The sequence below is a fragment of the Macaca nemestrina genome, chromosome 5, assembly GCF_043159975.1.
Source record: "Macaca nemestrina isolate mMacNem1 chromosome 5, mMacNem.hap1, whole genome shotgun sequence".
In the NCBI taxonomy this organism is placed as follows: domain Eukaryota; kingdom Metazoa; phylum Chordata; class Mammalia; order Primates; family Cercopithecidae; genus Macaca; species Macaca nemestrina.
This window is the reverse complement of record NC_092129.1, coordinates 97,425,932-97,443,132: the sequence shown is the minus strand read 5'-3', so window position 1 is coordinate 97,443,132 and position 17,201 is coordinate 97,425,932. Positions and strand designations below refer to the sequence as shown.

The window sequence follows — 17,201 nt, the reverse complement described above, 5'->3', positions numbered from 1 at the left end:
CACATATGCTTCAGATATTTTTCCAAATTTGTCAAAATCTTTTTTCAAGACAGAATTTTTGCTATGTTGCCCAGACCAGTCTCAAACTCCTGGGCTCAAGCAATCCTCCTGCCTCAGCCTCTCAAGTAGCTGGGATTACAGGTATGTGCCACCAAGCCAGACCCCAATTTGTCCAACATCTTTTTGCCTTCCTTCTGTTGTATCTTTTGTTGTTGTTTTATGTTTTGTTTTTTTCTTTGCCCTCAAACATTTTCCTCTCCAATTTTTTTTTTTTTAAGAGACAGAGTCTCACTCTATTGCCCAAGCTGGAGTGCAGGTGTGATCATACCTCACTACAGCCTCAAACTCCTGGGTTCAAGCAGTCCTCCCACCTCAGCCTCTTAAGGGACTACAGGAGTACACTGCTGCACTTAGCTAATGTTTTTATTTACAGAGACAGGTTCTCACTTTGTTATCCAGGATGGTCTCAAACCCCTGGCTTCAAGTGATCCTCCCATCTTGGCCTCCCAAAGTGCTGAGATAACAAGAGTGAGCCACTACACCCACCTGTTGTTTTTGTTTTTTTTTTTTTTAAACACGAAAATGTTTCACTTTTATGTGAAACTAGAAACCAGCATAGCAACTAATTACAGATTTCAATGTTAAAGCCAGAAACTGGATTAAAAACCTGGCTTATCCATGTTAGTATAGCAGTGACAAGAAAAAAAAAAGAAAAAACCTGGCTCAACTACTTATTAGATGCATGACCATGGGCAAAGTACTTAACTTCTCTGAGACTCAGTTTCCTTATCTGTAGTTTCCCAAGTCCATTGAGCAAATAATAAGCATTTATTAATACTAGCTTATTAATAAACAAGGGTTCACGCCTGTAATCCCAGCATTTTGGGAGGCCAACGTGGGTAGATCACTTGAACCCAGGAGTTCAAGTCCAACCTGGGCAACATGGTGAAACTGTGTCTCTACAAAAAATACAAAAATTAGCAGGGTGTGGTGGTGCATGCCTGTGGTCCCAGCTACTTGGGAGGCTGAGGTGGCAGAATCACTTAAGCCCTGGAGACAGAGGTTGCAGTGAGCCAAAGTCACACCACTGCACTCTAGCCTGGGCGATACAGCAAGGCCCTACCTCAAAAAACAAAACAAAACAAAACAAAAAACAAAAAACAAAAAACTAGCTGTTACTATCATCATTAGTAGGCACCACACTTTAAATTCCAACAGCAGTTCTCAAATTTAAGTCTGCATAAAAGACACCTAATACTTTTCTTTTGAAAATCTAGATTCCTGGCAAAAGTGCAGTGGTGCATGTACTCCTAGCAACTCAGGAGGCCAGGGCAGGAGGATCAATTGAGGCCAGGAGTTCAAGGCTGTAGTATGCTATAATCATGCCTAATAATAGCCACTGCACTCCAAGCGGGTACCATAGCAAGACCCTGTCTCTTTAAAAAAAAAAAAAAAAAAAAAAAAATCTGGATTCCTCACATTCATCCCTAGATATTTTGATTATGTAGGTCCAGGATAGGCCCTAAAACATACATTTCTAACAAGTATCTGCAGGTGGTTCTGACGCAGGCAGTCTAGGAGCACTCCTAAAAGAAAAATACTCATTTATGGATTCTGTCTTTGGTGATATACATGGAATATCCTTCTTTCTTTACTCCAGAATTAAATAAATATTGACTATTTTCTCCTATATTCTTATTGATCCTTTTAAAAATATTTAATACACCTAAAATTCACTTATTATGTGGTTGGCTAACGGAACACCATTTGGTGAAAAATCACACCTTTCCTCTCTAATTTAAAAGCATCTCCTTTACCACCAGGAACTACTGCTGCTGGTTCCATTGCTTTACCATATGATTCAATGACTGGAAAGAAAAAGCTCCTCATTACTCGTTTTTCAAATTTTTCTTGCTCATAATCTTGCGTGTCTAATTTGCCAAACTATTTTTTTCTGTGCCTGGTGATATTCAGTGACTTAACAGAGGTGGGGGATTTTACAAATTAATTTCAAAGTAATTCTGCCTTTCATTGGGATTTTTGTTGGAATAACATTAAAACTTTGAAATTAATGTGGAAACAAGTAATGCCTCTCCATTTCTTCGTGTTTATTTTAATATTTAAATATATTTTCTTCCTTAAGACCATCTACATTTATTAATAACAATTCCTTGGTGTTTTGTACTTCTGTTATAGAAGAGAGAGGTAGTTTTAAGCATGAACTTGCAACTCAGATTGCTTAGGATGTAATCCAGGCTCTAGCCCTTACCAGCTGTGTGAGTTACCCTTCAGCAGTCTTAACTTTTCCAAGTCTCAGTTTAGGGACATAACAATACTATCTACCTAATATAACTGCTATGAAAAGAAAATGAGACAATGTGTGTGATAGGGTTTACACAAAGACTTGCAGGAAGGAAATGTTCAATATGTGATAGCCAATATTATTAAGATTAATGGGACTATTTTCTAATCATATTTTCTAACTAATTATTGCTTGTTTCCAGGAAAGTTGCTGATGTCTTCTTTTTTATCTTATGTTCTCAATATATTCCCAAACTTTCTAACAGTTTTTCTGTCAATTATCTAAATAAGGAAAAACATTAGCTACTTAAAATCAAGCAAGACATAAAAAAATTTGATTAAAAAAAGTTTTAAAATATTACCAAAAAATTAAAACGAGATGAATAGGAAATATTTTCAAAGAGTAGATATATGAAGCTAATTTACATCATCTAGTCCTAAGAAGAGAAAGAACTACTCAATAAACTACGCTGAAACAAATGGCTGGTTATGTAGAAAACATTTAATTGGCCAGGCACAGTGGTTCACATCTGTAATCCCAGCACTTTGGGAGGCCCAGGCAGGTAAGCAGATCACCCAAGGCCAGGAGTCCAAGACCAGCCTGGCCAACATGGTGAAACCCCATCTCTACCAAAAATACAAAACTTAAGCTGGGTGTGGTGGCTCACACCTGTAATCCCAGCACTTCGGAAAGCTGAGGCGGGCAGATCACCTGAGGTCAGGAGTTCAAGACCATCCTGACCAACATGGAGAAACCCCATCTCTACTAAAAATACAAAATTAGGTGGACATGGTGGCACATGCCTGTAATCCCAGCTACTTGGGAGGCTGAGGCAAGAGGATCACTTGAACCCGGGAGGCGGAGGTTGCGGTAAAGTGAGAATATGCCATTGCACTCCAGCCTGCGGAATAAGAGCGAAACTCCATCTCAAAAAAAAAAAAAATACAAAAATACAAAAATTAGCGGGGTGTGGTGGTGTACGCCTGTAATCCCAGCTACTCAGGGGACTGAGGTGGGAGAATCACTTGAACCTGGGAGGCAGAGGTTGCAATGAACCAAGATCACTCCACTGCACTCCAGCCTGGACAACAGAGTGGGACTCCATCTCAAAAAAAAAAAAAAAAAAAGGAAACTTTAAATTGCATCCTCAATTTAAACCATATACCAACACAAATAACAGAGAATCAAAGTTGGCCAGGCACAGTGGCTCATGCCTGTAATCTCAGCACTTTGAGAGGCCATAGCAAGAGGATCACTTGACACCAGGAGTTCAAACCAAGCCTGGGCAACATAGTGAGACCCTGTCTCTACAAGAAATAAAAATAAAAATAAAAATAAATAGCGGGGGACGGTGGCATGTGCCCGTAGTCCCAGCTACTCAGGAAGCTGAGAAGAGAGGACCACTCGAGCCCAGGAGTTCAAGGCTGCAGTGAGCCAAGATCGTACCACTGCACTCTGGCCTGGCGATATAGCAAGACTTTGTCTCAAAAACTAATTTTTCTTTCATTAAAAAAAATTAAATTTAAAACCAAACCTTAAAAATTCTAGAAGACCACTCCTAGCAGCATTGTTTATAAAAGCAAAAAAAAAAAAAAAAAAACCTAAACATAACTCAAAATGTCATTTTCAGTAACTGCCATTTTATGAAAATTTACGTATTATATTTATTATTGCCTGCCCTCCTTCCCTCAGCCTCCGGCCCACACTAGAATATGAGCTCTGGAAGAGCAGGATGTTTTTTTCTGTTTCCTTCACTGATATGTTCCAAGAGCCTATGCCTGGCATAGATAGAGTAGCAATCAATAAAAATCTGATGAAGGAATTGTGCATCAACAAGAGAATAAACTATAGTGTATTTGTATAATGGAATACTATATAGCAGCAAAAATTACAATTACATCATCATACATCGCTCTCAGAAATACTGAATGAAAAAAATGAAGTTTCAGAATAATACATACAGTATAAAATGTAAAATTATAAAATGTAGAAGTATAAAAAATAAATATGTAGTGTTTAGGACAGACTTTCCCAACAGGACACCTGAAGAGGGGAAATTAGGGCTTTATCTTGAAAAATGTAAAAATTACGAACATACATTTATTACATAATTCACAAAAGTCAATCTCTCATTTTAATAAATACTACTTGGTCATTATTTAAAACAGAAAAAAAAACTGTCATATCAACTTATTTGCAAACAAGAAAACAGAAACCTAACTGCAAAATAAAATATTCAACAGTGGCAAAGTAAAGCCAAACATACCTATAAGTTCAGGTGGATTTCTTTCATTAAAGCGCTCACACAGACGAATAAACGTCTCGGTATTCTCAGTGGTAGGGCATTCACCATGTCTAGTAATATAGAAAAAGTTTTTTTGAAAAAAGAGATTACAAATTGTGATGAAAGGTTTCAATATTAAAGAATCTCAATATATAACTTACCCTTTACACTGAAGTTTTATATATTTGATTCCTTCTTTTTCTATGTCATTTCTGTCATAGAACCTTGAAGTATTTGTCAGGTCCACCAATAAGCCCATTTTAACCTAAAAAAAAAAGGGGGGGCAGATTTACTAGTAACTTACTTTGTTCCCAAATAAGTTGACTAAATGGCAATACTACAGTTCATCCAACTGCATTGAGGGAGATTTTGTATGTACTTTGCCCTTGAGCAATTGATAATAAAAGTACCACTTATCTAAGTCTTATTCAAGACACTAAAACTAAGCAGGCACTTGATAAAATAAATTAACTCCCAAACTAAGGAAGGAACAGGAATATAAGCAAAACAAATTCTACTGCCAACATCACAAAAGTTTATGCAAAAGAGAAAACACTAGAGTTTTCTCTAGTGTTTGCTGCATATACCTCTGCACCTATGACTTATTAGACAAGAGGCCAGAGCAGGAATAGCACCTATCTGAAATATACCACAACTCAAGCTCCAGGCACACATCACCCACCCCAGCCTTCCAAGCAGCCACTACCAATAACTCTGTTAATATCTACTGACTATACCATTTTATATCCCAGGCTTAAAAGATGAGACAAACCATTTATATCATATATATGATGTGTGTGTGTGTGTGTGTGTGTATATATATCTTATCTCATTATATATATTATATAGGTGTCCCTTTCTTTGTTATTAACAACTCTTCTATTTTCTGAAAATATACTAAAGCCTCAAGTTACGTTTTTTTGAAAAGAAGCAAGGTTAAAAATAGAAACAATCTTATTAAGAAGATGGCAGTATGGGAGAGAAATTTGGCCAGGCACAGTGGCTCATGCCTGTAATCTTAGCACTTTGAGAGGCCGTGGCAAGAGGATCACTTGAAAAACCATGTGTTTTGGGGAAAAAAGATTAAAAAATTAAATAAGAAATTTCCCTCTCCTTATCATATAAAAACAAGGTACATTGTTAAAAAAAAAAAAAAAAAAAAAAAAGAGTTTCATTTTCTGTAAAACTAAGGCACATAAAATCCACACATTCATAAAAAATGTCTAAGTTCTGCCAAAAAGTTAAGAACACTGCAGAAGCTATATGGAAAGGAAGAAAAGAGAAGCAGACCCAGGAGCAGCAGATTTTAGAAAAAAGGCAACAAAAGTACATTTCCGGTAAGAAAGAGTTCACCATAAAGTGGTAGACCTATCTCTCATCTACACAAGAGCTGAGAAATCTGGAGAAGATGGGACAGATTACAGGGAAGCAGAAGCATAGCAAGGGGGAAATACAGTGAAGACACACAAAAGCAGTAAAAATGACCCCATGCTGGTAAATTTCACAAAATGTCAGCACACATATTCCGGTTTCATAAAGAAACCATCCAAGTAAAGCAGTAAGAAGACTCTAAACTGAAATGCTTGGGACTTGAAGTGTTTAGGATTTCAGATTTTTCAATATTTGCATTATACTTACAGGTTGAGCAATCCTAATACGAAAATCCAAAATCTGTAATGTTCCAATAAGCATTTCCTTTGGGCATCATGTAGATGCTAAAAAAAGATTCAGATTTTATAATTTTGGATGAGGGATGCTCAACTTGTACATACTTTAATGGAATACTATAAATCTGTAAAAAAAAAAAAAAAGAACAAGAAGTTCTATGTGCTGATATATGAAGATCTTCAGAGTATACTCTTAAGTTGGAAATGCAAGGTTCACACCAGCATATATAATGTGCTACCTTGAGTGTGCAGGGGAGAACACAGCAATCTGTGTTTTTTGTTGCTTATATACACATAAAGAAATTTTGAAAGGATGTATTAAAAAACCTAAAAACATTGGAACCTGTGTGGTATGTGGTGAGGGACTAGGCAGATAGAGAGCAACAGTGAGAGGGAGACTTCATGACACCAACCTTTCAAAACTTTTGGATTTTTGAAATAAGTGAACGTATTGTCTATTTCTTAAATGACAAAAATCATTATCATGATTTTTAGGTACCATGTGATGCCTAAGAATCACACCTTGGGCAGTTAAATTCTAACACACAGGGTAAAAAAGTACGTATAGTCAAAATTCTCTCATAAATTCCTTAAATAACCAATGAAGAACAGTATACATGGCCATATGCGTATTACCGGAGGCTTAATCCCATCCCAATAAGTCGATCATAGCCAATGTTTCTTTCTGGATTGGAACAAAATCATTATTTCTTCCGTTGAGCACTAGCTGAAGACGTTGATTTGCGTTCAGGGGCCTTAAGTATGAAAAATCTTTAAAACCTAGAATCACAATCAGCCAGCAAGGCAGTCTCACTAACAAATGCACACCAATACTGAGGCTAGAAAAAGTAGTAGTAAATTCACACATCTTCCACCTCATTCTGAAGCATATACTCTAATATAAAAAGAAGACAATTTATACCACATAGGTTGATGGTTGTTTCAATCCCCAAATTTTCCTGCTTGGTATTTATCTTTATTTTCTCTCCTATCAGCACCCCAACTTTCCTCCAAAAGCCCCTCTTACCTTTTTTTTTTTTTTGAAACCGCCCAGGCTGGAGTGCAGTGGCACGATCTCGGCTCACTGCAAGCTCCGCCTCCCGGATTCACGCCATTCTCCTGCCTCAGCCTCCCGAGCTGCTGGGAAGGCACCCTCTACCACGCCCGGCTAATTTCTTTTTGTATTTTTAGTAGAGACGGGGTTTCACTGTGTTAGCCAGGATGAAAAAGCCACGCTTTCTCCACTTTAATCCTTGAGTTTCCGCTCCCTCCCTCTTCCCCGCTTGGGTCGCCACAGGAAAAAAAAAAAAAAGGCAAGAGAAACAATCTGCACTTACTTTAATTGATATATTTTATGTATTTATGGGGTATATGTGATATTTTGTTACTGCATGTAATGTGTAATGATGAAATCAGGGTATCTGGAGTATCCATCACCTTGAGTATTTATCATTTCTATGTGTTAAAGAGTATTTCAAGTTCTCTCTTCTAGCTACTTGGAAATACACAATACAATCATTGCTAACAACAGTCACCTTACCCTGCTATCGAAAATAAGAATTTATACATTATATCTAACTATATGTTTGCACTAACCAACCTCCCTTCACCACGCCCCTCCTGCCCACACACCCTTCCCACCCTCTGATATCTATCATCTATCATTCTACTCTCTATTTCCATGAGATCAATTTTTTTTTAAGAGATAGGGTCTCGTTCTGTTGCCCAGGCTGGAATGTAGTAGCACAATCACAGCTCATGGTAACCTCAAACTCCTGGGTTCAAGTGATCCTTTCATCTCAGCCTCCCAAGTTCTAGGACTACAGATGTGAGACGAACTTTTTTGGCTCCCACAGGAGTGAAAATGTGAAATGTGTCGTTCTGTGTCTGGCTTATTTCACTTAACATAATGACCTCAAGTTCCACCCATGTGTTGCAAATGACGGTTTCATTCTTCTTCATGGCTGCATAGTATTCCATTGTGTATATATGCCACATTTTCTTTATCCATTCATCCACTGATGGACACTTAGGTTGATTCCATACCTTTGCTATTGTCAACAGTGCTGCAATAAATATGCAAGTGCAGGTATGTATCCCTTTGATATAATTATTTCTGTTCCTTTGGGTACATACTCAGTAGTGAAACCGCTAGATCGTATAGCAGTTCTACTTCAGTTTTCTGAAAAATGTCCATACTGTTTTCCATGGTGGCTGCACTAATTTACATTCCAATCAACATATAAGAGTTCCCTTTTCTCCACATCCTTGCCAGCATCTGTGGGTTTTTGTCTTTATAATAGTTTTGTTGTTTTGTTTGTTTGCTTGTTTGAGAGAGACGGGGTTTTGCTCTGCCACCCAGGATGGAGTGCAGTAGCACAATCATAGCTCACCACTGTAACTTCAATCTTCTGGGGTCAAAGGATCCCTCCACCTCAGTCTCCTGAGTAGGTAAGATGGTAGGCATGTACCTCAAGCCTGGCTAATTTTTTAAATTTTTTTAAAGATGATGTCTAGTTATGTTATCAAGGCTAGTCTCAAATTCCTGGCCTCAAGTAATCCTCCCATCTATCTCAGTTTCCCAAAGTACTAGGATTACAGACATGAGCCAGTGTACCTGGTCACAAATAGCCATTCTAACTGGTGCAAGATGATATTTCACTGTTTGGATTTGCATTTTCCTGATGTTTAGTAATTTTGAGCATGTTTTTAGCATTTTTTCATATATCTGTTGGCCATTTGTATGTCTTCTTCTGAGAAATGTCTATTCACATCTTTGCCCACTTTTTAATGGGATTTTTTTTCCTGTTGTGTCCAGTTCTTTGTATATTCTGGATACTAATCCCTCAGAAGAATAGTTTGCAAATATATTCTCCTATTCAATAGGTTGTTATTTCACTCTGTTGTTTCCTTTGCTGTGCAGAAGCTTTTTTTTTTTTTTAATTTTATTTTTTGAGACAGAGTCTCACTCACTGCCCAGGCTGGAGTACAGTGTTGTGAATGTAAATCACTGCAGCCTTGACCTACTGGGCTCAAGCAGTCATCCTGCCTCAGCCTCCCAAGTAGCTGGGACCACAGGTATGTGCCACCAAGAAATGAGGTCTCACTCTGTTGCCTGGGCTGTTCTCCAATTCCTGGGCTCAAGCAATCCTCCCACCTTGGCCTCCCAAAGTGCTAGGATTACAGACGTGAGTCACTGCCCACTGCACCCAGCACAGATGCTTTCTGGTTTCCTATCCTCCCATTTGTCTACTGTTGTTTTAGTTGTGTTTTTGAGGTCTTAGCCATAAAATTGTTACTAAACCAATGTCCTACAGTGTTTTCCCTATGCTTTCTTCTCAAAACTACTGTTTTACGCTTTCAGGTCTTACATTTAAAGTCTTTAATCCATCTTGAGTTGATTTTGTATATGGTGAGAGATAAAGGTCCAGTTATTCTTCTGTATATGGATATCCAATTTTCCCAACACCATTTATTAAAGAGAGTGTCCTGTCCCCAGTGCATGTTCTTGGTGCCTTTGTTTAAATCAGCTGGCTGTAAATGCGTGCATTTATTTCTGGATTCTCTATTCTGTTCCATTAGTCTGTTTTTATACCACTACCATGCTGTTTTGGTTACTATAGCCTTGTAATATATTGTAAAGTAGTGTGATGCCCACAGCTTTGTTCCTTTTGCTCAAGATTGCTTTGGTTATTCAGGGTCATTTCAGGTTCCATATAAATGTTAGGATTCTGGTGGGGTGCAGTGTCTCATGCATGTAATCCTAGCACTTTGGGAGGCCAAGGTGGGAGAAATGCTTGAGCCCAGGAGTTGAAGACCAACCTAGATAATACAGTGAAACCCCATTTTTTTAAAAAAAAATGTTTTAATAAAATAAAAAAGGAGTTTTTTCTATTTCTATGAAAAATGTCATTGGTATTTTTTATAGGGATTGCACTGAATATGCAGATTGCTTTGGAAAGTATGGTCATTTTAATGATATTAATTATTCCAATCCATGGGCATGGAGGTCTTTCTATTTATTTGTGTCCCATTCAATTTCTTTCATCACTGTTCTAGTTTTCCTTGTAAAGATCGTTCACTTTCTTGGTTAAATTTATTCTTGGGTATTTTACCCTTTTTGAAGCTATTATAAATGGGATTGCCTTCTTGATTTTTTTTCTCATCTAGTTCAGTATCAGCATACAGAAACACTACTGATTTCTGTATGTTGTTTTCTCTTTTTTGTTTCTTTCAAAGCCAGGGTCTCACTCTTTTGCCCAAGTTGAAGTGCAGTGGCTCAATCATGGTTCACCACAGCCTGGAACACCTGGGTTCAAGTGATCCTCCCACTTCAGCCTCCTGTGTAGCTGGAACTAGAAGAATGCACCATTGTGCCTGGACAACTTTTACATTTTTAAAAAGTATTTTGTAGAGATGGGGTCTTGCTTTGGGGTTCAGTCTGTTCTTGAACTCTTAGCCTCAAGCAATCCTCTCACCTCAGCCTCCCAAAGCGCTCTGACTACAGGGGTGTGACCTGCTGCCAGTCTGTATGTTGATTCTGTATCCTGCAACTTTACTGAATTTCTCATCAGATCTGTTTTCTGGTGGAGTCATTACGTTTTTCTAGATTTAAGATTATATCATCAGCAATGAGGGACAATTTGACTTCTTTTCCAATTTGGATGCCTTTTATTTCTTTCTCTTGCCTGACTGCTCTAGATAGTACTTCCAGTACCATAATGAATAAGTGGACATCCTCGTCTCATTCTAATTCTCTGGGAAAAAGCTGAAAGCTTTTCCCCAATCAGTATGATGTTAGCTGTAGGCTTGTCATATATGGCCTTTATTATGTTGACGTATATTCCCTCTATGCCTAGTTTGTTGAGAGTTTTTATCATGAAGGGATGTTGGTTCTTATCAAATGCTTTGTCTGACTCTATTGAGATGATCACATGGTGTTTGTCCTTCATTCTACTGACGTAATGTATCACATTTATTGATTTGCGTATGCTGAACCATCATTGCATCAGAGATACTGGCCTGTTTTCTCTTTTTGTTGTGGTTTTGGTATAAATATAATGCTAGCTTTAAAGAATTAGCTAGAATTCCCTCCTCTTCAATTTTTTGAGGATTATTTGAGGATTGGTGTTAGTTCTTCCTTAAAAGTTTGGTAGAATTTGGTGGTGAAGCCATCTGACCCTGGACTTTTTGTTGGGAAATGTTTTATTACTGATTAAATCTCTCTACCTGTTATTGGTCTGCTCAGCTTTTCTATTTCTTCCTGATTCAATCTTGGTAGGTTGTATATATCTAGGAACTTATCCACTTCTGCCAGGTTTTCCAGTTAGTGTATAGTTGTTCATAATAGTCTCTGATGGGCCAGGCACAGTGGCTCACACCTGTAATCCCAACACTTTAGGAGGCCGAGGCAGGCAGATTACCTGAGGTTGGGAGTTCAAGACCAGCCTGACCACCATGGAGAAACCCTGTCTCAAGTACAAAATACAAAAAATTAGCCAGGCACAGTGGCGCATGCCTGTAATCTCAGCTAATCAGGAGGCTGAGGTAGGAGAATCTCTTGAACCTGGGAGGCAGAGGTTGCAGTGAACTGAGATCCCACCATTGTACTCCAGCCTGGGCAACAAGAGCAAAACTCCATCTCAAAAAAAAAAAAAGTATCTGATGATCTTTTGTATTTCTGTGGTATCAACTGTAATATTATCTTTCTCATTTCTGATTTAGTTTACTTGAGTCTTCTCTCATTTTTCTTGGTTGGTCTAGGAAGGGATTTATTGATTTGGTTTATCCTTTCAAAAAAACCAACTTTTCATTTTGTTGATTCTTTGTATTTTTTTTTTAGTGTCTATTTTGCTTAGTTCTGCTCTGATCTTTATTATGTCTTTCCTTCTACTGATTTTTGGTTTGTTCTTGCTTTTCTAGTTCCTTGTGGTGTATCATTATGTATCTGAATCCTTCTACCTTTTTGATGTAGGCACTTATGCTATAAACTTCCTTCTTAGCACTGCTTTTGTTATACTTCTTCGGTTTTGGTATGTCGTGTTTCAATTTTCATGTGTTTCAAGAGGTTTATTTCCACCTTAATTTCTTCCTTAACGAAATGGTCATTCGGGAGCATGTTGTTTGATTTCCATGTATTTGTACAATTTCCAAAGTCCCTTATTATTGACTTCTAGCTTTGCTACCATTGTGGTCTGAGAAGGTATGCGATATGATTTTGACTTTTTTATTTGTTAAGGCTTGTTTTATGTCCTAACATATGGTCTATCCTAGAGAATATTCCATTTCTTCATGAGAAAAATGGGTATTCTGTGGCTACTGGATGAAATGTTCTGTCAATGTCTGTTAGGTCCATTTAGTCCAATGTTTGTTAATTTTCTGTCTAGACGATCTGTCTAACAATGACAGTGGGGTGTTGAAGTCTCCAACTACTATTGTATGGGAGACTATATCTCCCTTTAGTTCTAATAATATTTGCTTTATATATCTAGGTACTCTGATGTTGAGTGCATATATGTTTAGAATTGTTATATCCTCTTGCTAAACTGATCCTTTTATCATTATATAATGACCTTATCTCCTTTTACTGTTTTTGGCTTAAAGTCTGCTTTATCTGATATAAGTTTAGCTACTCCTGCTCACCTTTGGTTTTCATTTGCATGGAATACTTTTTCCACCCCTTTACTTTCAGTTTATGTGTGTCTTTACAGTTGAGATGAGTTTCTTGTAGGCAGCATATGGATAGGTCATGTTTCTATATCCATTCAGCCAGTTTACATCTTTTAAAGGGAAAGTGTAATCCACTTACATTCAAGGTTATTATTAATATGTTAAGGCTTATTCCTGTCATTTTATTAATTTATTTCTGGTTGTTTATTTCTGGTTGCATATCCTTTGTCCTTTCTTTCTCTCTTATTGTTTTATCTTTGCGGTTTGGTGGTATTGTGTAGTAGTAACATTTGAGGTTTTCCCCTTCATTGTTGATGTGTTTGCTCTGTCAGTGGTTTTTATTTATATTTTTGTGTTTTCATGATGATAGTTACTAGTCTTTCAATTTCAGGTACAGGACTCTCTAAAGCATTTCTTACAGGACCAGTCTAGTGGTGGTGAATTCCCTCAGCTTCTGCTTGTCTGGGAAAGACTTTATTTCTCCTTCATTTATGAAGAAAAAATAACTTTGCTGGGTATGGTATCCTTGGGTGGTAGGCATTTTCTTTCAGAACTTTGAATATATCCTCTGCTCTCTCCTGGTCTGTAAGGATTTTGCTGTGAAGTCCACTATTAGTCTAATGGGGGCTCTCTTATAAATGACTAGACACTCTTAATGTTTTTTGCATTTTCTCTTTGACTTTTGACAGTTTGATTATAATGTCTTGTGGAGAAGAACTTTTTAGATGTTATCTTTTGGGGATCTTTGATCCTCCTGGATGTCTAAACCTCTTGTTAAACTTAGAAAGTTTTCATCTATTATTTCATTAAATAGGTTTTCTAACCCTTTTGTTTTCTCTTCATCTTCTGGAACACCAAAATTTGAATATCTGGTCACTTTCTGGTGTCATATATCTCATAAAGGCTTTGCTCATTCTATTTTAGCCTTTTATCTTTATTTTTGTCTGACTGGGTTATTTCCAAAGACCTGTCTTTAAGTTCTGAGATTATTTCTTCTGCTTGATCTAGTCTATTATTGAAGCTTTCGTTCTATTTTCTATTTCATTCAATAAATTCTTCAGTTCCTGAATGTGTTTGGATTTCTGATATCTATCTACGGTAAACTTCTCATTCATACCCTGAATCGTTTTTCTGATTTGTACTGCTTTTCAGTATTCTGTATTGCTTTTCAATATTCTCTTCTTTCTTACACAGAGCTTCCTTAGTATCAAAATTTTGAATTATCTGTCCACCACTTCATGAAGTTTTTTTATTATGCTGCTGACAGATTATGAATTTTTTATCTGCTGCTGAAGGATTATTGTGTTCCTTTGGAGGTGCCATATTTCTTGTTCTTTCATGTTTCCCATGTCCTTACATTGACATCTGCACATCTGGTGTAACACTTGCTTCTCCTTTTTTTTTTTTTGAGACATGGTCTCACTATCGCCCAGGCTACAGTGAATGATCATGGCTCACTACAGCCTCAACCTCCTGGGTTCAAGTGGTCCTCCCACCTCAGCCTCCCAAGTAGCTGGGACTACAGGCACACACCACCATGCCCGGCTAATTTTTAACATTTTGTAGAGACAGGGTCTCCCTATGCTGCCCACACTGGTCTCAAACTCCTGGCCTGAAGTGATCCTCCTGCCTCAGTCTCCGAAAGTGCTGAGATTACAGGCATGAGCCACCATCCCAGCCCCAGTTTTTCTTTTTTTTTGAGATAGAGTCTCGCTCTGTTGCCTGGGTTTGAGTGCACTGGTGTGATCTCAGCTCACTGCAACCTCTGTCTGCTTCCCAGGTTCGAGCGATTCTTGTGCCTCAGCCTCCTGAGTATGCTGGAATTACAAGTGCACACCAAAATGCCTGGCTAATTTTTGTATTTTTAGTAGAGACAGGGTTTTGCCATGTTGGCCAGGCTAGTCTCAAACACTTATCCTCAAGTGATCCACCTGCCTCAGCATCCCAAAGTGTTGGGATTACAGTCATGAGCCACGGCGCCCAGCCTCAGTCCCAATTTTTGGAATTAGTTTTTGTAGGGAAGGACTTTTTCCTGAAGATATATTTGTGGTGTTGCTTGGGTAGAGCACTTTGGCTATGATTGTGGATGCATGCAGTAGTGTAGTCTCTGTATGGTTTCTTCAGCTGTAAACAGAGTCAGTTTCCTTGGTAGCTTAGGGTATGGTTGTTAGTGGAGGCTATAGTAAGTTTTGCTGGGGGCCGGGACGTCAGGTGGGCATTCTCTTAAATGGAAAAACTACACGTGGAGAACAGATTAGCAGCTGCCAGAGTACAGGGACAGGGGTGAGGAGAGAGTCTGGCTATAAAGAGGTAGCATGAGGGAATTCCTTTGTGGAGATGCAGCAGTTCTATAACCACCACCATGAATTTACAGATGAGATCAAACTGTCCTGAACTACACACACACACAAATGCATATACGAAGTAAATAAGATCAGAAATCAGTTAGCAGTACTGTATCAATGTCAATTTCCTGCTTTTGATATTGTACTACAATTATATAAAATGACACCATTGTGAGAAGCTGGGAGAAGGGTTCACAGAATTCTATGTACAATTACTGCAACTTCCCTTGAGTCTATTAATTATTTTAATTAATAAGATTTTTTTAAAAGCCACCTGAAGAATAAGAGTGAACAAAGTATATTAAATCAGTGACAAAAAGAAGTTTTGTTTCTTACCTTTAGGCTCTTTAGGTAATTTGAGAGCATGCTGGGATGGAACCGATTTTCTTCAGCAACTTGACTATCATATCTTGGTCCTAACATTGTCTTCAGAGGTAAGAATCTTCCTAAACAACAAAGATAGGTAATAATTTCCATTAAAGGAAATGTTTCAGATTAAATTTCTATAATTAACAATTCTCAAATATCACCTTCTTAAAACTTTTTTTTTTTGAGACCAAGTGTCATTCTGTCCCCCAGGATAGAGTGCAATGGTGCAATCTCAGCTCACTGAAACCTCTGCCTCCCGAGTTCAAGTGATTATCTTGCTTCAGCCTCCCAAGTAGCTGGGATTACAGGTGTGTACCACCCAAGCCCGGCTAATTTTTGTATTTTTAGTAGAGACAGGGTTTCACCATGTTGCCCAGGCTGGTCTCGAACTACTGGGCTCAAGCAATCCACCTGCCTTGGCCTCCCAAAGTGCTGGAATTACAGGCGTGAGCCACCACATCCAGCCTCTTAAAACATTTTAAATGTAAAAGCAATCTAAAAATGCAAGTGTTCATGAAGTACTCTCAATTTAAACTGTACTTTTAAAAGATACTACCCTATATCTTTTAAGGACAAAAAAATTATTAAAATTGACAATCAAATATAACAGCAAAAGAAAAATTACCAGTGAATAGAACTTCCATTAAAACTCTAAGTTCTATACCACTACATTAAAAGTTATTAATTTAAAACCCTTAAAAATATAAGCAATCTTCCTGCCTAAGCCTCCCAAGTAGCTGGGACTGCAGGTGCATGCCACCATACCCAGCTAATTTTTTTGCTGGGGGAAGCAGGTTGACAGGGTCTCACTATGTTGTCCAGGCTAGTCTCAAACTCCTGGGCTCAAGCAATCCACCCACCTCAGCCTCCCAAAGTGCTGGGATTACATGCCCTATGCGGTTTTTATTATCAGGTTGGAACTTTCTCCAATCTGATACTAAAAGGTTGTAGACCTTATTCTATATCTCAGGATAAAGATCATGCTAGAACATGACATCATTCTGAGAGAATGCTAACCAAAATCTTCCTTCAAACAACTATCAGTGGTTATTTCAGCTAGAAAGACTGATTTTTTTTTTACCTTTTTTCCTGAATGACAGTATAGCATAGAGGAAGTCACTTCATATAACCAATTTTTTAAAAACGTATTTTAACTGATCTATGTATATGTATTACTTTTTGAGACAGAGTGCCACTCTGTTGCCCAGGCTGGAGTGCAGTGGCGTGATGTCAGCCCCTGCAGCCTCAACCTCCTGGGCTTAGGCGATCCTTCCACCTTAGCAACCCCAGTAGCTGGGACTACAGGCGCACACCACCACACTCAGCTAATTGTTTGTATTTTTTGTAGAGATGAGGTTTCATCATGTTGCCCAGGCTGGTCTCCAACTCCTAAACTCAAGCAATTCGCCCACCTCGGCCTCCCAAAATGCTGGGATTATAGGCGTGAGCCACTGAGCCTGGCCTTATATTCCAAACACAATAAAAACAATATTATCTACCTAAGTGAAGTCTTAATATTTGTCCAAAGACTTTAAACTAGATTTCATGAAAAAAAATAATTTTTT

General features: G+C 38.0%; 1 protein-coding gene across 4 annotated transcripts in view; it reads right to left on the bottom strand.

Annotated features, from left to right (window-relative positions):
- Window positions 1-17,201, bottom strand: part of LOC105496354 (RNA guanylyltransferase and 5'-phosphatase) — a 334,421-nt gene that overhangs the window by 298,866 nt on the left and 18,354 nt on the right. For all 4 annotated transcript variants that reach the window (XM_011766698.2, XM_011766691.2, XM_011766718.3 and 1 more), the window contains exons 2-4: window positions 15,604-15,713; window positions 4,748-4,851; window positions 4,569-4,657 (exon numbers count right to left, since the gene is read on the bottom strand). In XM_011766698.2, the coding sequence (XP_011765000.1) occupies window positions 4,569-4,657; window positions 4,748-4,851; window positions 15,604-15,713 (303 nt within the window). The remainder of the gene's footprint in view (window positions 1-4,568; window positions 4,658-4,747; window positions 4,852-15,603; window positions 15,714-17,201) is intronic.